This window comes from Gopherus flavomarginatus, chromosome 3 (assembly GCF_025201925.1).
Source record: "Gopherus flavomarginatus isolate rGopFla2 chromosome 3, rGopFla2.mat.asm, whole genome shotgun sequence".
In the NCBI taxonomy this organism is placed as follows: domain Eukaryota; kingdom Metazoa; phylum Chordata; order Testudines; family Testudinidae; genus Gopherus; species Gopherus flavomarginatus.
Genome location: NC_066619.1, coordinates 239,188,142 through 239,210,240, shown reverse-complemented (window position 1 = coordinate 239,210,240; position 22,099 = coordinate 239,188,142). Strand labels below are relative to the sequence as shown.

Here is a 22,099-nt window from a genome sequence, read left to right as displayed (position 1 = left end):
GACATGAAGTGTCAATAGCCATTTCTACTAGAAATGTTGTAGTAGTAGAACTGTATAAGCAAGAGGAAGAAGATTCTCTTGATTCTATACATTTGACATTTTAAATCTAATATGCAGCTAATATTGAAAATGTATGGACTTTGACTTTCATTCACACCTAAAATCATAATACAATAATGGATACATTTAAAAATAATTTAAGACTTTATTTCACATCCTTGTAAAATTGCTATGAAATTTACCAGTCTAGTTAAAAAAGTCTATTTGCCCAACCCTTAGCATGATGATTATGAAGAAATTAACACATTGTATTCGCTTATCAAAGAGAAAAAAAATTACTTCTCTCCAGGAAGGGGCAGGTAGAATTTTGCACATCTCTGTTAATGCCCTGTAAGGCCTGATTCTGACTTCAACAGGAGTTTTGTTTGAATAAGGCATACAGGACTAGGTCCTTAAAGAAAGTATTAAATATTTTCTGGAAAAAATTACCCAAGAGTTTATACAGTAAATAAATCTGTCATTGTTTGGGAGCAGCCTGTAAGATCAGTTCACACAACTATTAAGAGTGGCACTACCATGTCAGAGAGCGAGATGGATCAGAGGAGACGTGATAGGGGTCTACAAGTACATCCATGAGGAGAGGATTTAGCAGACAAAGCATAACACGATCCAGTGAGTGGAAGCTGAGAATTGGATGAATTCAGACTCGGAAAAAGGGTAAAACAGTGAAGGCAATTAACCACTGGAATGACTTACTTAGGGGATGTGGTGGATTCTGTCTTAAAGTATGCTCCATTGCAACAACAAGTCACAGACTTGGTAAAATTATGTGGCCTATGTTATGCAGGATGTCAGACTAGATGATCATAATGGTCCCTTCTAACTTTAAAGTATGAATCCATGAATGCATTAATAACATAGAGACAGAGTTGGCAACTTTTAGTAACACTGATCTTACTCACACAGGTAGTTTCATTGTTTAAGCATTAGCTAATGTGAGTAAAGGACACCTATGGCACAAAATCTGACCGTAGGGCATGATCCTGCAAGATGTCAAACTCTGGCCCTAATTCTGTAAAGCACTTGCTCAGCTTCATGCACGTGAGTATTTTAATACAGGATTGGGATCAGGTTCTTAGAATCTTGATGGGGCCTTTAGACCTTGACAAAAAAGGGGTGTGGATGAAGCAGCTGTGCAGATGGGCCTTTGAATAACCTGTGTGCCACATGAGGTGGGAAGCCTGGAAAGAGGTCCTTGGATTACTGTATCCATATTTATGTGGAGCTTGTGACAAAACCCTAGTGTGGGCAATGAGACACTATTCAAGTCCATGGACTGAAATAATGATCACAGCCTGCTTATGGTTTAAAGGTTGAATTTTCCCTATCCCTGTAGACTCTCCAGCACGAAGTCTGATTTATTTGGGCTAGGTGTAGGAATGGTGAATTTCATCCCCAATGAAGAGGAAGAACTATAGCTATGGCAATATGGATGCTAAAAAAATCCATAAACTGTAATAATCTCCTAAACTATTATAGTATCAGAGGGGTAGCCATGTTAGTCTGGGTTTGTAAAAAGTGACAAAGAGTCCTGTGGCACCTTATAGACTAACAGACATATTGGAGCATAAGCTTTCATAGGTGAATACCCACTTTGTCAGATACATTTATTAGAGATAAAAGGTAAATTACATTCAGGTCTGTGATGTAGTTTTAATGACCAGTTATGATGTTTGTTTTGAAGGGGTTAGGTGGTGTATGTTAAATAAATTGCGTGAAATGAATTAGGTTAATACATGTTTATGGAATGCAATGCTGCAATTTAGATTAATCAGCACTGTGAGCACAGTGGGCTTGAGTCTTCTTCCACTTTTACTAGTGTAAATTAACTCCACTAACTTCAGTGGAGTGACATCAGTCTAAAATAAGTAAAAGTGACAGGATAATCAAGCCTAGTAACTGAATATTGTCAGATTCATACACATTATGGATTTAATTTTCAGAGGTGCTGTGCATCTGCAGCTCCAATTGACTTCTACTGGAGTTGTGGTTGTTCACTACTTCTAAAAAACAAAATTGGACTGATAAAACTGACAATGCAAAGTTCCTGATATACTTCTTGCTAGTATCTATAACTTGACAGCAATATTAAGGATATTGGGCCAAATTCTGCTTCCAATTTCTCTTGTGGAAATCTGGAGCCGCTCAGTTGACTGGAACAGGAATATTCTGTATTTACAGTGTAGTAAGGGCGCAGATTTGGATTCACTGACTTCAGTGAAAGTTTCATCTGCTCACTAAATATGCCCCTGAAAGAATATCAGATCAGTCTGTGTTAAACTTATTTTGCACACTAACTGCAAAAGATGTGCATTTTTAAATAATATGTCACTTTAATACTCTTTTCTGATCAACTTACATCCCCTGTCACTTTTGAAATTAACTCCATATACATAAGGGATTAATACCTGTCTACAACCACATTTCAATTCTGGTCTGGATACTTCCACTCTTATTCAGGTGATACACACCATTAAGGGAGAAACATCTTTTGGCAGTGACAGTGGATGATGGACCTTTAACACCAAACCCTCATAAAAATCAAACAAGACTCCCTTTTAATTAGTCTCTTCCTTGGCTCTTCCACTGAAAAGCTTTCCTGTTTGAAAGTATGCTCTTCCTGTTCTTTACCATGAGTATCCTCAGACCCTGCCTCACTGGGTTAGTTGCAATCCTCCATGGTCCCTTTTCAATGTTTAAAGCAAACTCCTCATTGACATCAGTGGGACCATGAGTGGGCCTCTGCAAACAATCATATTTATTAAAAGTTGTAAAATACTGCAGTATTTTCTCCATTTGCTAGAGTAATACAAAAGTGTTCGGGTACTAGTCTGAAAGCTATTTTATTTCCAGTATGCCTCATTTCAACTGATTAAAATAGAAATAAAGAAATGTGAAAAAGTTTTGCTTTGAACTTAACTTGTAGCACTTGCAACCAAAACTTTCAAGGTCATTTTTATTTAATGGCAAAGTTTATTCAATTTTTTAATAACAATTAAAAGACAAAACATTAAAAAATTGCAGTTCAGAACATGCACATTCACAAAATGCCAATGACATGTAACACTGCATAGAACTGAAAGCGTTACTAAAATTTAATAAAACACACAGGGCATTTAATGTCCAGTTAAAACTAAATCTGAGAAAAACTACCATAAACACTGAGTCAAAAACTCTCCATTCATGCAGCTTCACAATTTCCACAACAGTTTCAGCAGTAATGGTTCAGTGGAGCTGGAAAATCCTACCTTACCTTGAACACAAACTTTGCTTTGACATAGTAGCTGCCTTTCACAGCAGTTTATACTTTTGAAACACTGAAATACTTAACGAAAAATCAAGTCAAACGAGAAAAACAGTATTAATGCATTTATGGCTTCTAGTCTAGAATAAAGAAACACTAAAACATGATTTTAGCTTTACATGTTCTGATCACAGCTTTGCAATTACTAATTGTTGTATGTATGAAAAAACGCTTACGTTTAATTCAAAATACATAAAAAACAAAGGGCCCAATCTTGCAAATTCTTACTCACACAAGTAGTCTTTATTCATATAACTACTGAAGCCAATGAGAGAAAGGGTTTGCAGCATCAGGCACAAGTTTTTGGAATGCTAAAATATTCCTTGTTTAATGAAGATGTATCGAACAACATTTGTTGAGTTTTGCTAGGAAAGAATATACCCAGTACTAATAAAATTGAACTGACCACTTAATTAACATCCAGATCATTAACTTCTGGATACATTATGTTGTGACTCTATAAATGAAGGCAGAAAAATGACAACTGCAACAACTATGTTAGCTCAGAAAACTTTAAAATATTAATTCATGCAAACAGGATGATTAACTCATCAAAATTACAGCTGCTTTTATACAGTATAAATCAAGATAAAAAAATAGGAAAACACTATTTTCCCTTCCTTCAATTTAATGTACATTCTAATTCAAGGTTAAGGCAACGAAGAGAGATCCTTGTGACATTTTGTAAAATTTTTTTTGTGATATTGTGGATTTTCATGGTGTTTATAGGAATCTTTAGCTATCTGTTACTGTCTCAAAATATTTTCTCTGTCATTTTTACACAAATAGAAAGATGATTTATTATAAATCTATTGAGGCTGCTTTCCGCATATAAGTCTAAAATCAAGAAATGGCAAAAGAAAGTCCAAATACAAATGATGATTAAGCTTAATAAAATTTCTTAACAATTAATTAACCTTTTGAATAATTGTTGCATTCTTATAAGTAATTAAAATAACAATATGCACACAAGATCAATTGATTTCTGACTGTCACTGTTTTGGCTTAATCAAAGAAACATTTTTTAATAATAGTTTGTAATTGTCATGCAGTGCACATAAGGCAGACTGCAAATTACCATGTGAATTCCATATTGGACTTTATTCACACAAAACTAAAGGTTTAAGTGATCAGAATAAATGCATTATTATTAGCTACTGTAATTTGACTAAATTATTTTTTTCATTAAAATAAATACTTGCATAACCAATGGCTCAAATAAACAAACATATGGTATATTAAATAAATAATATACTATCTTTCTGTGCACTTTAACAATGTGCAAATAAACTGTGTATTGTATACCTGAACTGATTTTTTTTTAAAAAAAAATCTGTTTTACACAGGCATGTTTTGCTGAGGTGATCTTATATTTTGAAGTGGAAGTGTATAAGCAGTAAAAAGCATTTTTTTACTAACTTGCTAAGCAGGACTATTATCTCACAATTGATTACCATATGACAATAAGCAACATCTAGTATGTGTAAAAATATATCCAAAACAGACTTACAATTGGGGAATAAAAGTACATTCACAAACTCAAAATACATTTTGTGGGGCACTACTTAAAATTAAAATGTGTAAAATCACACAAGGATGACACACATGGTGATGAACTTACACCAGCTTTGCGAATAGAGCAATATATAACATAATGCAACATCACCAGCTAGAATTCCAATATGAGTCCAGGGTCTCAACAAGATGTGCTAACAGCCCTCTACCTTCTTAGCAATAAAGAAAAGTGGAATGGGACTAAACTGTGTGTCATTTGTGTCATCAGCTGTAAGTAGCTGGGAATCTTAATTGTCTGAATTCTTGTAAATATAGCATGCTTTATTTTATAGGGTAAACCCAGGATAAGTGAAGCTGCTTGTAAATTTCATCACAATACAATGGTTTACACTACATTTCTTTGCTTTGCATAATTTCTGCCAAATCAATATTTATGCCTTTTACAACTGAAAAGGATTTTTAAAAATGCATTTACTTTTAAAAAGAGGCAGGGACTGAATTGTTTTATATTAGTTAAGTCACTGAGGAATGTCATTTAAGAAATTTGTTGAAATCGGTCATTCTCTGATGGATGTCAAAAATAGGGATCCATATTTTAAGAAAGCAGCATGCTCTCAATTTTTTTTCTTGCTTTAGGTCAAGTAATATGGCCCTCCCATATTGATCCATCTATTTATCTATGCCTGAAATGGCTTTTCTGAAGGCAGCCCTTCTCTGCATGACTGACTAACAGTGCTGTTTCTAGTGGAATACGTTTTCTTTGTCCCTGTTTCTTCTGTGTACTCTTGTGTTTAAAGATCACTCAAGGAAAGGGAGAGGAAGAGAATGCATAACAGACATATGAAATGTGGAGGGCCGTTCCATCAATTTGTCCTCCTAAGTATGTACTTTCATATTGTGTCTTCCTTGCTGGGGCTTTGATGTCTGATGGGATTTGTATATTTTCTCAAAATGAGAGGTAAGGAAGTTGCGTAGTGTAGTGAAGTGAGATGTGGAGCCTGCATAGTGCTGAAAGGCCAGGGGACAAAGTTTTAATCTTAATAAGTATACGAATAGTGAAGAAATTATTGGTAGGATATGGAATAGCTGAAGAGATATACTGCTTGTTATTTACAATCTAGATTGGATGATTTTGAGGACAAAAAGTGATAAGAATGAAGTTCTTAATAACCTGAAAGGAGAATGGAAAATTTCTGTTCCATTCACAGACAACTGACGTTCAAAGAAAAACTGTATCTATTTTACTTAGCCTAGCAGTCTGAAAAATTTAAAAATTAAGAAGCATTTTCTCCATATAAAATAAAATTAAAATTAAATTATTATAGTGGACTTTAAGTCAGTATTAAAACAGACAAACGTTAACAAAAAGTTAAATTGGACTCTGACTGTGCCATTGTCACAAATAAACGTAACATCTGAAGTTAGGCCATCATTTAATATTGGGCGGAGACATACCAAATGTAATTAATTTTTTAAAATTTCTTTTTACAGTGTACTCTTGGTGAGAAGTGTAACTTTTACACTGCTGAGTTGAGCAAATTGTGGAAAATTTTGTTTTCTTTTGTGCATTTTCCCTCCATTTTTGTTAAAAGCTGAAAGTATGGAGGTTTGCTAGTGACAAATAAACTGTAAAGAACTACTTCAGTATATTTGAGTGCATAGTAGGAGGTGACTCTGGTGCAAAGGGAAGAGTCCACAGCACACAGAGCTAAAAGGCATACATTGCTTTAACAAGTCATGTTCTAGATAACTTTAGAATAAAAGCCCATAAATAGCTAATCTGTCTTTATGAATTAGGACAAACTTTTCTGATCAAATTGTGACCAGATGAGCATATAAAGCACAAGCATTGCAAAAATGGCTAAAATTATGATGAAGAAAGGTAAGACAGCAATTTTCATTTTGTTTGTAATTGAACAAAACCTGGAAATATGAGCACCATACTAAAAAGTGGCAGCCGTATTAAACAATAAAAAATAAAAAGCTTGTATCAGACCAAAGATGCAAAGTTTCACAGATCTGAAAGCACGTGCTATAAAGGCAACTCCAATTAGGCTCATTATGCTGTATTTTTATCAAGTATGGAGAATCAAGCATGCATTTCTGACATCAGGACTTTAAATTAATTTCCTTTTAAATTTCTCTGCAAATGACTACTGGAGATTCTTGAGAACTGCAATTATGGAACTTCTTTGGCAAACATATTTTTAGGCTAGTTTGACACAAACAACTTGGTTTGAAATCTTGCTTAATAAGGTGAATTAACACTATTAAAATGTTGGTTAGTCAGCACTTGTTGAAATCAAAGGCTTGTTATCAACTGTACTTTAAAAGTATAGCCACTTATGAACCTGCACAAATGTTAATAATTTATGTATAGTGGTAATCTGACCATTAATGACGCCCCAATATGATATACGAACAATACTGATTCAGCCTCGTAAATAAGTGATCTGGCAAAACACAAGGTAATTTTCCATCCCTGTTTACAAAGACAAAGCAAATACTTGTGAAAAATGTAAAGAGATGGCGTGTTACAGTAGAGTTGCACAGTGCTTATGTCTATTGAATACACTAATCCAAACTTTATGAAACAAGATCATCATGGATCTTCCTGTAATCTTTGTGACTGGATCCTGCTAGCAGACCCTAGCAAAGCTCTAGTAGTTTGTCTTACTTAAGTAATTCTAAGGGCTCTCTGTTGCAAGCTGTATTCCTTCACCATTCATCAGGTCTTTGTTTTGTGGTATCATAAGCTCGTATTACTTCAGATTGGGAAACTATTCCATTTTCATCTTGAGAAAACGCATAGCCATCTGCAGATACAAAACAGAAAATAGTTAAACCCTCTATCATAAACCGATAGCTAAGGGTTAATGTCTCTTTCACCTATAAAAGGGTTAACAAACAGTAACCTGAACCACCTGACCAGAGGACCAATCAGGAAACAAGACTTTTTCAAATCTGGGTGGAGGGAAGTTTTGGGTGTGAGTCCTTTGTTTGTGGTCTGTTCTCTTTCTCGGCTCTGAGAGTGACCACAGGAATCTCCAGGCTTTCTAATCTTCTGTTTCCAAGTTGTAAGTACAAGGATAGTAAGACAATAGGTTTATATTGGTTTTTTTTGTATTTACATGTGTGTAGTTGCTGGAGTGTATTCTTTTTGGATAAGGCTGTTTATTCATTTTTTTTCCTTTAAGCAATTGACCCTGTATATTGTCACCTTAATACAGAGACCATTTTATGTCCTTTTTCTTTTTTTTTATATAAAGCTTTCTTTTTAAGACCTGTTGGAGTTTTTCTTTAGTGGGGACTCCAGGGAACTGAGTCTGCAGCTCACCAGGGGATTGGTGGGAGGAAGAAGTCAGGGGGAAAGTCTCTTTGTGTTAGATTTACTAAGCCTGACTTTGCATACCCTCTGGGTGAGGGGGGAGAGAGGTTAGATCTCTCAGTACTTGTGTTTCAAGGACTTGAAGCAGGGAGGGTGGAATCCCTTTGTTTAGATTCACGGAGCTTGAATCTGTATATCTCTCCAGGCACCCAGGGAGGGAACACCTGGAGGGGAAGAGGGAGAAGGGAAGTGGGTTATTTCCCTTTGTGGTGAGACTCAAGGAATCTGGGTCTTGGGGTCCCCTGGGAAGGTTTTGGGGAGGCCACAGTGAGCTAGGCACTGTATAATTCCTGGCTGGTGGCAGCGATACCAGGTCCAAGCTGGTAACTAAGCTTGGAGGTTTTCATGCTAACACCCATATTTTGGATGCTAAGGTCCAGATCTGGGAAGAAATGTTATGATACCCTCATTACTGTTTCAGATAATCTATAGAATTGGAAGACTTCAAACTTCAATGAAACCAAATCAAGATATATCACATCTATTGTTTCTCCCTCACATCCACTAGGACAGTAACCCTGTCAAAGAAGGAAATTAGGTTGGTTTGGTATGATCTGGTTCTTGACAACAGCTTACAAAAAAGTTTAATAATTTGTTTCAGTATCTATCCAGGTATCAAAGTTAGGTATAGACTAGTCAAATACCAATAAACCCATCTTCAGAGAGGGCCGGGAGAGAGAAGAACTCAAATCCTTTCATAATACCGGGAGACAGAAAGCACAACAGAAATAATTCTGTACAGTATCCAAGGAATGAATACGATCTCATCAAAAGGCAATAGATTCAATTGAGGGTGATTATATATCACAGAATCATAGAAATGTAGGGCTGGAATGGACCTTGAGAAGTCATCAAGTCTAGCCCTCTGCGTTATGGCAGGACCAAGTAAGCCTAGACCATCTCTGACAGATGTTTGTCCAACCTGTTTTTTAAAACCTTCAATGATGGGGATTGCACAACCTTACTTCAAAGCCTATTGCAGATCTTAACCACACTTACAGTTAGAAAGTTTCCTATCATCTAACCTAATCTCCCTTGCTGCAGATTAAGCCCATTACTTCTTGTCCTGCCTTCAGTGGAGATGGAAAAGAATTGATCACTCTCCTCTTTATAACAGTCCTGAACATATTTGAATGCTATTATCAGGTTCGCCCAGTCTTCTTTTCTCAAGACTGAACATACCCAGTTTTTTTTAACCTCTCCTCATAGGCCTGGTTTTCTAAACCTTTTATCATTTTTGTTGCTCTCCTTTAGACTCTCCAATTTGTTCACATCTTTCCTAAAACGTGGCACACAGAATTGGAAACAGTACTCCAGCTGAGGCCTCTGCAGTGCCGAGTAGAGTGGGACAATTATCTCCCGTGTCTTACACACAACACTCCTGTTAATACACTCCAGAATGATATTAGCCTTTTTCACAGCTGCATCACATTTTTGCACCATATTCAATTTGTGATCCACTGTACTTTTCAGATCCTTTTCAGCAGTACTACCACCTAGCCAGTTATTCCCCATTTTGTAGCTGTGCACTTGATTCGTCCTTCCTAACTGTAATATATTGCACTTGTCTTTAGTGAATTTCATCTTGCTGAAATTTAAACCAATTTGACAATTTGTCAAGGTCAGTTTGAATTCTAATTCTATTTTCCAGAGTGCTTGCAACCCCTCCCAGTTTGGTGTCTTCTGCAAATTTTAAAAGCATACTCTCCACTCCATTATTCAAGTAATTAACAAAAATACTGAATAGTTCCAGACCCAGAACTGACCCCTGCAGGACTCCACTAGACACACTCTCCCAGTTTGATAGCAAACCATTGATAACTATTCTTTGAGTATGGTCTTTTAACCAGTTGTACACCCATCTTATAGTAATTTAATCTAGACCACATTTCCCCAGCTTGCTTAGGAGAATGTCATTTGGGACAGTGAAAAAAGCCTTACTAAAATCAAGATATAATCAGATCTACTGTTTTTCCCCATCCACTAGGCCAGTAAACCTTTCAAAGAAGGAAATTAGGTTGGTCTGGCATGATCTGGTTCTTGAGAACAGCTTATAAACTGTTTAATAATTTGTCCAGTATCTTTCCAGGTATCAAATGTAGGTATAGACTGGTCTATAATCCCCCAGGTTGTCTTTGTTCTATATTTGCCCTTCTCTAGTCCTTTGGGACCTCACCTGTCCTCCAGGAGTTCTCAAAGATAATTGCTAATGGTTCTGAGATTGTTTCCACTACTTCCTGTAGTACTCTAGGATGAATTTCATCAGGCCCTGATGACTTGGATGCGTCTAACATATTTAAATATTCTGTAACCTGTTCTTTCCCTATTTTGGCTTCCATTCCTTACCCCTTGTTGTTAATATAAATTACGTTGATTATCTGGCCACCATTAACCTTTTTAGTGAAGACTTTGCTTCAGACACCTCAGCGTTCTTGAGGTCATCAGTTATTACTTCTCCTTTCCCACTAAGTAGTAGACCTTTGCTTTCCTTTGTCTTTCTCTTGTTCCTAATGTACTTAAATAACCTTTTCTTATTGCCTTTTATGTCCCTTGCTAGGTGTAACTCATTTTGTGCCTTAGCCTTTCTGATTTTCTTCTGACATGCTTGTGCTGTTCTTATGTACTTGTCGTTAGCAATTTGTCCATGTTTTTGTAGGATTCCTTTTTGATTTTCAGGTCATTAAAGAGCTCAGATGGAGGCATATTAGCATCTTACTATTCTTCCTATTTTTCATTTGTATCGGGATACTCTGCAGTTGTGCCTTTAATACTGCCACCTTGAGAAACAGTCTGCTCTCCTGAACATCTTTTTCCCTTAGATTTTCTTCCAATGGAACCTTACCTACTAGTTCTCTGAATTTGATAAAGTCTGCTTTTTTGAAGTCCATTGTCCTTATTCTTCAGCTCTCACTCCTTCCTTTTCTTAGAAATCATGAAATCTATCATTTCATGATCACTTTCACCCAAATTGCCTTCCACCTTCAGATTCACTACCAATTCCTCCCTGCTGGTCAGAATGGCTGTCCCCCAGGTTAGTTCCTCCACTTTCTGGAACAAAAAGTTGTCCCCAAACACTCCAAGCAATTACTGCAAATTTTGTGTTTTGACATATTACTTTCCCAACAATATCTGGGTGGTTAAAGTTGTCCAGTACTACCAGGTCTTGTGCTTTGGATATTTCTGTTATTTGTTCTAGAAATGCTTTATCCACCTCCTTGTCCTGATTTGGTGGTCTACAGTACACACCTACAATGATGTAACCCCTTTCATTTTTAGCCAGAGACTATCATCTGGTCTGCCTCCCACTTCGTTATGGACTTCAGAACATGTGTATACATTCCTGATGTATAATGCAACACCTTTTCCCTTTTCACGTTGCCTGTCCTTCCTGAACAAGCCATATCACTCTATACCAATATTTCAGACATGAGATTTATCCCATGTGCTAGTACAAATATATATTATATTAAAAATGCAGTCACATACATTGTTTTTGTCAGATCTGACAAAACCCATTATATATATATATATATATATTTTCTATAGGTGCCCTTCCTCTTTGGGAAATCAAAATCAAAACAATTTCAGGATGACGGTCCAGAGTTTACATTATCATACTTAGTAATAAAAGCGGTTTGTAATTCAAACAGTGTTTTAACACCAAACAGAGATTTGTCCTTTCTTAAAATATATCAGTATATTAGGTATATTTTTATGTGTATTTGTTTTAGGTAGATATCTTGTAAAAAGTGTTTTTAATAGTCCATTGTAGCAGAAATCAAGATAGAGCATTTTATGACAAACAATTTTAGTAAAGTATTGTTTTGTGTCTATATTTTGAAACTGCATGTTATTCTTTTTAAACACTGAACACTTACGAAGCAAGTTCTGCTGCAGAGATTCAGAGCGGTATAAGTTCACAGGACTCTTCTTAAAGACATTCTTCAGTAGTTGAGCTCTTTCAGTTAAGCTAGAAAGAAAGTGGAAATTTGTGAAATATGTCAATTTATGAATGATAATGTGCAGTTTGCCCATGGGACATTAAACAAGGACTGGCAAACTTAAAAACTGCCCATTATAAGGTAGGAAAAAATTAGTGATCAATCTTCTATTTAGGTTGTACCTGACCTAATTATTATTAGACATACGATTAAAATCACGGCAAACTAAAATATTTCAAATACTGGGCTTATGTTTGTAAATTTCCTGGGGAGAGACTGGTTTGTGGTTATGTGTTTATACACTGACTAGCATATTGGGGACTCTAGGTGTAACCATAATACAAATAAATAAACTAACAAAACTATTAAAATATTGAAGTGCCAGATTCTGCCTGGCTCTTTTGGTGCGTAGTGTAAGGGAAGGGGATAGAGACTTCCCTAACCCAGCATAACCTGCATAAAGGCCAGGCAAAATTGCAGCCCCTACATACTAAGAAGGTAAGGATTACTCCCTACCTGCCCTGCTACTGTGACCGAAAAGGGATGGGAAGTGCAGGGAGGAGATTGCACTAAGGCCATCTGGATGTGTCAGCCAGCCATGTGTGTGTTGGAGTATGCTGCCTCCGTGAAGGGAGTTGCAGTGTGTGCACTTCTGGTGAGCTCTGGAAACTCTAAGAGGGCATTCTGCTTCTCTGGCTATTATTCCTCATGGTGCTTGCTTTTAAGTGGTGCAGTTCATCACTGCTCCTTAATACAGGATATGTACAATTTACATAATCCAGCCCTTAATAATTATCTCCAAAACAGAGTTGCCAGGAATTTTTTAAATTGTTCACGATCTGTCCCTGGGAAACAGGTGCCGTGGATAGATGATCCACTATTTTTAGAGACCAGGGTTTGAGTCTGGACTAGATACCAATTTTAAAAAGGTTAGTGGCCTGATGGTAACGTACATGACTTGTTTTGGTAAAGTTTTTTTTTTTTTTTTTTAAGAAAACATTCTACAAGTACATTGATATAAAGTTCTAATCCATTTTGACAAATATAAACAATCTGCCCTGCTTACTATTGTTTCATAGACTTCAAACATATTTGATAATCTGAAGTACATGATAATTACAATTAAATGATAGTGATTAAGATTTTAAAGCTGCACAGCATACCTAAATAAGAAAAATCAACACTATTTTCGTTACTGGAGGTGTCTGATTGCCTTGCTACAAATGAGTACTGCACTTTATAAGTTGTTTTCAGAGATGCTAAGTAAATAGTAAGGGACACGTTTTTGCAGATATTTGCATGCGTTTACAATGCAACTAGTAGGTGCATGGTCTTTTGTGCACAAAGGATTTTCAGAGGTTTATGTGCACACCCAGGCAGGTTGAAAATTAAGCTAGAACTAAATTGAAGGTACACATGCAGATTTCTGGTAACATACAGATTGCTGGGAGTTTAAAGCAGGGCTTGTGTGTGTCATCCAGTTATATACTGTCCATTCTTCTCCCTCCTAAAACTCTGCAACTTAGAGTAGCACATCATTACTATTTGTGCTGCTACTGCAAAATACACTGGAATATGATCCAGACAGCTCTTCACCTGAGCACATGTAGAAAAAAGTAGTGGTGGGGAATGAATGGCAGTTTTAACCAATCGGATACACAGGCACTGGTCGAACGTTACAGGGTTTGATGTTTTCAGGAACCAAACAGGCTGTCTCCTTACAATGTATCTTTCTTTCCAAATTCTTATAGTTTCCCATGGATAAGACCCTAATTTAATGACTAGAAAATAGGTGGACTGGCCAAAGCATAGAGAGCTTGCGAAAACATGATAAATATACTTTCTGATAATTTTAAGAAGATTACTGCAGGAATTTGGAAGGAATGTAGATGAGGACTGGGAATGGAATTACACAGGCTTTTCAGGCAAACCACAGGAACTATGCCCTGAACTGGGTCTCAGTGTCAGACACCACAGTGCTGAATGTTTTGTCTTCTGTGTGTGAGCTGCTTTAACATGACCTAGGGTGCCCAGATAAAATTCAAAATGGAACATTTTGAATTCATGCTGCCTGCAGAAGCCTTAGAGCTGTGAAGAAACTGTTTCAGTTATAACAGTGTTCATGGCAATCTTGGAAATCCTAGTAAGCTAAGTTAGGATGTACTGTGAAGTGTTTTAATTGATTTTTAAGGCCAGAAGGGACCATGGTGATCATCTACTTTGACCACAGAGGCCATAAGACACAAGCCATAAGATTTCCCTGAATTAATTTCTGATTTAAGTCCAACAGTTGTGATTTAACTAGAGCACATCTTTTAGATAAAACATCTTCTGTGATGAGCATCCACCACAACCTTTAGCAAGTTGTTCCAACGGTTAATTACCATTAAATGGTTAATCACTATTAAAAATGTGTGCCTTATTTCTAGTCTTGAGTTTGCCTACCTTCAACTTCTGGCCATAGGATCTTGTTATACCTTTGTCTGCAGGACTGAAGATCCCTCTATTAAGCAAATTTCTGTTCCCAATGTAGGTATTCAACAATGTTCAGAGCCTCTGAGGGGCTGGCGGTAAGGGACATCTAGGTATATTCAGAGCCCACACTAAAGACAAACTATACCTCTCCTGATAGGCTCCCTTTTGTTCTGGCAACCTCTACTCTAATGAGATCCACAGTGCCACATTCTATCCAACGCTCTAACCCCAGTCACTAAAATGGTGCCTACAGAACAAACATGATTATCTCCTGCTTGCGGCCTGGAATAAGCCATCAGATGGGTATTTTTGCATATGTAAGCTCTTGAGAACTGGGCCCTAAATGTGCACACTTTAATTTCATATTTGAATACTAGTTATGGAACAATTTCTTATTGGCAGTTTGTGTACAATGAAGACAACTATATAGGGCTCAATATCTGGACTGAAAATGTAATTGAAGACAGACAGACATCTTAGAGAAGAAATGTACTAAACTTTCACCCCATACTGTATTTTCAAATACACCTCTACCTCGATATAACGCTGTCCTTGGGAGCCAAAAAATCTTACTGCATTATAGGTGAAACCATGTTATATTGAATTTGCTTTGATGCACAGGAGTGTGCAGCCCCTCCCCCCCGGAGCACTGCTTTACTGCGTTATATCCAAATTTGTGTTATATCGGGTGGCGTTAAATCGAGGTAGTGGTGTACATAGGGACCCATTTCTGCACTCCTATTTACCTGAATAGGTATTGTAGAATAATGCTCTTTACTTGTAACTATTTTTTTGGCATTCACAATGAGTTCTGAAAATTAACTACATCTATCAGAGCCAAATGTAATATAATGTTAGATGTGTTACAAAAGCAATGCTAGGTGGCAGGACCTCAACATTTGTGCTCATTAGGTGCACTAGGAGGCACAGGCTGAACCTTAGCGCCATTCAAATACATGAAGTGTGTGTATTCTTAAATAACTTCTATCTTGTATGGTTTAAAGATTTAAATAAACTAGTAATTAAATGCATCTTATTCCATGTAAATTAAGATGAGCAAGAACAGATTAAAATTTGAAACCATCTAAAATAGCTTATTGCTTTATATATTCCTATTATATTTCTAGTTTAAGAATATTTAAAAGTAGCTTACATAAAAAGATAATATGACTATATTAAGAAGAGGCACTTGTGACATACAAGTATTTCAATACACCTGCACAAGTCAAGGTAACTAGTCATGTTACTGTTCACATATGCCCAATTCAATGCCAGTAAAATTTTTTACTGATTTAAAAATATTTTTTGGTAAGTGATGTTAATACTGAAATAGTACACATTTTAAGAGTTAGGTGTGAGGTTGGGAAATGTTTTTTGGCAATGAAGGTCTGAAATAATGGTTTACTTTTAAAACACTTATCCTCTTCTTTTAGTCATTTCAGTTTTAGGCACAAGAGGCTTCTTGGCATATCAGTTACAATGGATCTGATAACAAAATCAAGCTGCCTGCTGTGCAAACTACCTGTTTTATTGAGGTAGTCACATACTATAGGCTCCCATAGGCTTCTCTGATCAGTGATGTTGAAACATTCAAGTTCTCTTTCACTTAGAAAAGTTACTGTGTAATAATGGGCACCTTCTTGCTCAATCTATTTTCTTACTTTGCTGAAAAAAATGAATTTGTACTATTGTTACGTGTGTCGCTTACTGAAGTACAAGATCAAATCTTATTTGGAAGTTGGGCAGAAAAATTCAGATTGCAGAATCTTTATTACTGGGAGGGATGTAAGATTTAATAAGAACACTCATACTGAGTTTGCACTGATCATAATTAAAAATATGTCTTGACTTCAAACCTAAGAAATCTGATATTGAAATCACTGAGAAGAAAAAATATGAAATTTCTAGAAAGTCATTTTTAGAATTAATTTTCACGTTATGACCACCTTTTAAAGTACATGATATGTACAATTCAAACATTATTTTGAAAAATAAATAACTTTTTTGTTTCATAGAAGCACTGGCAGTAAAAAGTGGTGAGAAATTTTTGCAGCTTCTTTGAGGATTTTCATTAGGTGCGTTCAAATTAAAATAGAGAAGGTGAGGACGTAACTGAAAATATGAGGAACAGCTCTAGAGATTAATTATTCCATTCTTACAGACTTTCCTTTTACAACATACAATATTAAAATGTAAAATGCAATGAAGATCACTCAAAAATAAAACATTTTAGATAATGCCATTCTACATGGCATTTTAATCCTCATTTTTACAAAGATCTTATCAGAGTATTCAAAAGAATGTTCAACAGGAAAAAGTACCATTTCTATAACTTTGCAGTCTTATTCCTATGAAATATTTATTCAAATACATGCAATGTCGGGCAAGAAAAGTATTACAATCTGTACTGGACAAATGTGGTCGTTGGTTTCTACATCAACAAATAGCAGTGAAATAATTAACATTTTTGGAATTTAAATAGTTAACCTCTACTCAGAATTAATGACAGAAATTCAAACAGAGGGTCAAATCCTGAACTATTTGTATTTGTGATATTTTTAGTTTCTGTTATGTTTCTTTGCAGACAAGAGGAAATTAATTTGTCAGTTATCTCCTCCTCGTCTTTACAGTTCTCTCCTGACCAGGCAATGCTTCATATTCTCCCACAGTGAAAATTAATGCAGAATTTCATGTGAACAAACACATTTTTCTATTGCACTAAAGTAAAGCGCTAAGACACCAAAGGTACGCTAAAGCACCGCTAGAAAAAATGAGAGAATGCCAGAACAAAATGCTGAAGAATATACAAGAAATGTGCCAGAAATAACTGGTCAGTCTTGTGCCATACGTTATATCCTAAGAGTAAAAATCCTATGAGATGCTATTTTTAAAACATCAGAATTATAAGGAAGTAGTCATCACAGGATTAGAACTCTTGGGGTCTCAAGCCTCCACTGAAATGAGTGGCAAGCCTGGATATATAAAACCCAAGAATAAGAATCATGTAAGAGGTTATCTTCAGAGAAGCAGAATCATACATAAGTAATCTTCCCTTCTCTGCAACCAAGACTGGGGTATCAGAGTTGGTTTCACTTCTCTGCACTTTTCACGTGACCATGGGAATGAAAGAAAAAGAAGGGAAATTACAGAGAAGGTTGTAAGGAACATAACATGTATCAATCTCTATTGTTAGTGATCCCAATATCTCCTTGTGGGATAGAACCATTTTGCAGTTGTGGCTCAAGGCGAACACATTTATTATTGGAGTTCTCCACATCCTTCAAATCTGGTGGAATATTTGTTGATTGAGGCCACATTCCCTCTGGAATGGCTGAGGCAATTAATATTGGATTTCCTGGATACGACAATTACTCTGACAGCTCGGAGATTCTTTTTAGCCCATTTTAGTATGGCTAATGCATACCTAAGGAGGACAGCATTTTTTGTCCCTTGATTACAATCAGTACAGTATTTTCTGAACAGGCTAGAACCAGATTCAGTGAAATATGAGGATTTTCATTTCCAGTCTGTTGATACTAAAGTGTTCTTACTATTTAACCACTTGCTCTGCACAGATGTCTGGTACATATGGGCTGCTACAACACAGGAGATTTACTGTTGGTTATTACAATGGTCCAGTATAAATTGTCAATGAAACTATCACCAGATCAGAGACTCCTGACTTTCATTTTCTCAAACAGAGTTTCTTCTATAGAGAATGATATTTTTGTCATGTAACGTGAGTAGATATTAATTAGGGCTGTCCATTATTTGCAGTTAACTCACACAATTAACTCAAAAAATTAACCGTGATAAAAAAATTAATTGTGATTAATTGCACTATTAAACAATAGAATACTAATCAAATTTTATTAAATATTTTGGATGTTTTTCCATATTTTCAAATATATCAATTTCAATTACAACACAGAATACAAAGCGTACATTGCTCACTTCATATTATTTTTATTACTAATATTTGCACTATAAAAATGATAAACAAAAGAATCAGTATTTTTCAATTCACCTCATACAAGTACTGTAGTGCAATCTCTTTATCATGAAAGTGCAACTTACAAATACAGTTATTTTGTTATATAACTGCACTCAAAAACAAAACATAAAAACCAAATACATAAAAAGTTGTTACTAGGAGGAAGGAGAAGAATTGTTCTTCTTAACTTCTGAGGATAGGACAAGAAGCAATGGCCTTAAATTGCAGCAAGAGAGGTTTAGATTGGACATTAGGAAAAACATCCTAACTGTGAGCATGGTTAAGCACTGGAATAAATTGCCCAAGAAGCTTGTGGAATTTCCATCATTGGAGATTTTTTAAAGGCAGATTAGACAAACACCTGTCAGGAATGGTCTAGATAATACTCTGTCCTCCCATGAGTGCAGGGGACTGAACTAGATGACCTCTCGCAGTCTCTTCCAGTCCTATGATTCGAATATAAAACTTTAGAGCCTACAAGTCCACTCAGTCCTACTTCTTGGTCAGACAATTGCTAAGAGAAACAAGTTTGTTTACATTTATGGGAGATAATGCTGCCCACTTCTTAATGACAGTGTCACCTGAAAGTGAGAACAGGTGTTTGCATGGCACTGTTGTAGCTGGCGTCACAAGATATTTACGTGCCAAATGCGCTAAAGATTCATATGCCTCTTCATACTTCGGACAGAGGACATACTTCCATGCTGATGACACTTGTTAAAAAATAATGCATTAATTAAATTTGTGACTGAACTCTTTGGGGGAGAATTGTATGTCTCCTGCTCTGTTTTACCCACATTCTGCCATATATTTCATGTTATAGCAGTCTCAGATGATGACCCAGCAAATATTGTTTATTTTAAGAACACTTTCACTGCAAATCAGACAAAATGCAAAGAAGATACCAGTGTGAAATTTCTAAAGATAGCTACAGCACTTGACCCAAGATTTAAGACTCTGAAGTGCCTTCCAAAATCTGAGAGGGACGAGGTATGGTGCAGGCTTTCAGAAGTCTTAAAAGAGCAACACTCTGATCCAAACCTACAGAACCCAAGCCATCAAAAAGCAAATCAACCTTCTGCTGGTGGCATCTGACTCAGATGATGAAAATGAACATGCGTCGGTCTACTCTGCTTTGTGACATTGTAAACAAGCGGGCAGCATTATCTCCTGCAAATTGTAACCAAACTTGTTTGTCTGAGTGATTGGCTGAAGTAGACCTGAGTGGACTTGTAGGCTCTAAAGTTTTACATTGTTTTATTTTTGAATGAAGTTTTTTTTTGTACATAATTCTACATTTGTAAGTTCAACTGTCATGATAAAGAGACTGCATTACAGTACTTGTATTAGGCGAATTGAAAAATACTATTTCTTTTGTTTTTAGAGTGCAAACATTTGTAATAAAAATAAATATAAAGTGAGCACTGTACCCTTTGTATTATAACTGAAATCAATATATTTGAAAATGTAAAAAGCATCCAAAATATTTAAACAAATAGTATTCTATTATTAATAGCATGATTAATTGTGATCAATTTTTTTAATTGCTTGACAGCCCTAATATTAATACAAAGATCAGCCAGGATTAAGGTACCAAATTAAAACAAGAAATCATTAAACCAAAGAACTAAACAACTTGTCTGGAGGATGAATGGGGCCAATGAGGATATCTTTGCAGCAAGTGAAACAATTTTCTGAAGTCTTTTCTGGAGGCTTTCTCAAGATTAATACAAGATCACAGATGAACTAGATTGTGAGATGGTTCCAGAGCACTCTTGTGATAAAAGAAAATGTATCTGTTTGTAAAAACATTACCCTAATAACAGAAGTTGAAGAAGAAAATACTTTTGGACACAAGAGATGTACTTTGAGGACGATACGGTTGACAGGAGAGAAGGAATGAGACTCTTCCCAGCAAAACACTAGTTGATATAAATCACATGTGCACATAGAATAAAATGATTGCTAGTCTCTGGAAGCACAGTGAGGTTCACCTGAGCTATAACAAGCATTGGGGACCTGGAAGGAGATTCAGTGTGATGGAGAGGTGTCTGTTTCCCAGACAACTGAACTGAAATCAGCAGTCTGGGAACACAGTAGAGATGGGAACAGTGCTGCAAGATTCAGCAGCAAAAGAAGCACACTGATTTACTCTCTCCCAGACCTTTTGCAAAGGTATTCCTCTCATCATTCTTTCTGCTACTGCAGCAAAATGTTCTTGTCTGTTCTTTACTGTCTCTTCTTCAGTATAATTCTTTGCCATTCTTCTCTAACTTTTGAATAAGCTTTTATTTCTTCAAGTCTCCTGAAATAATATTCCTTCTTCCTTTTCAACCATACACGCCTTGCACTGGGAAGAGTGCAATTAGTCAAGGGAGTGCACTTTGTGGAGATTTAAGTTTGATTTATTTCTTATCTGTTTTAGGTTTGTCTAGTGAATTTTCCTTTACTTGATTTAGAATCATAGAATCATAAAAATATCAGGGGATGAAGTAAGACAGAGGTTCTTTAGATTGGTGTTACATTCCTAAGTCAATTTGTTTTCTTTAATGTCAGCAAACTGTGCAGAGATTTTGCTATTTTCCTTTAGGCTCTTAATCTGAAAGGCTTTTGACTGAGTTTAACAGTCATCCTTAAGCAAAGTTTATAAATGTAGCTGTTAATGAACCAAGTTCTAACTTGTTTTGTCTCAGCTGTGAACACTGCCAAAGCAGCAAAACAAGATTTTAAAACCAGGTTCTGTTAGTATTTGGTTTAATCCACAATGACTAGCCAAATTTGGCAGAACTTGGTTCAGCCAGAAATGAACAAACTCAGTTGAAAACCTTTTATAAATAATTCCTTAGGCCCTGAACTTTCAAAAAGATGCATACAGATGGAGACTTGTACCTGTAGACAACACCATCCATGTGGATGCAAGTGTATGTCTGCTTACATCTTACCGCAAGACCAGAGCTTTAGTTTCTTGATAGTTTGTATAATGTGACTATGAACATTCAACAGCAAGAAATTATTTTAAAAAGATCAATCTACAGGTATTTTACAGTACCTCTTGCCATGCACAACTGCCCCTGGATCTTGAGATTTTGCTTCCAACTCCTGAACTTCATCTACCAGTGTCTTAAAAGTAGCTCTCTTGATTCTGCAATATGAAATGCTTTCAGATTTACTCTTGTTGAAACCATAATATATGTCTTTTTCAAGACTCTAAAACAGAAATTAATAAATTCCTTTTTTCCAAGTGATTTCAACTTAAATTTTGAAAGGAGAAATTTTAAAGAAGCCTCAGTTCTAAATAATATACATTGTCAGCTGTTATGCTACGCACAAACAACAGATGTTATCCATTAAAAGCTCTGATTAACAAAAATATTTAAAAAGAAATAAAGTAGTGGTGCATCGTGGCAAGATTTGTAAACTAC

The 22,099-nt window shown here is 35.9% G+C and overlaps 1 protein-coding gene across 5 annotated transcripts in view; it reads right to left on the bottom strand.

Moving 5' to 3' along the window:
- Positions 1–2,999: 2,999 nt before the first annotated feature.
- Positions 3,000–22,099, bottom strand: part of ATP8A1 (ATPase phospholipid transporting 8A1) — a 267,561-nt gene continuing 248,461 nt past the window's right edge. For all 5 annotated transcript variants that reach the window (XM_050947405.1, XM_050947406.1, XM_050947404.1 and 2 more), the window contains 3 exons: positions 21,727–21,819; positions 12,146–12,237; positions 3,000–7,695 (listed from right to left, as the gene is read on the bottom strand). In XM_050947405.1, the coding sequence (XP_050803362.1) occupies positions 7,598–7,695; positions 12,146–12,237; positions 21,727–21,819 (283 nt within the window). In that variant the 3' untranslated portion in view covers positions 3,000–7,597. The remainder of the gene's footprint in view (positions 7,696–12,145; positions 12,238–21,726; positions 21,820–22,099) is intronic.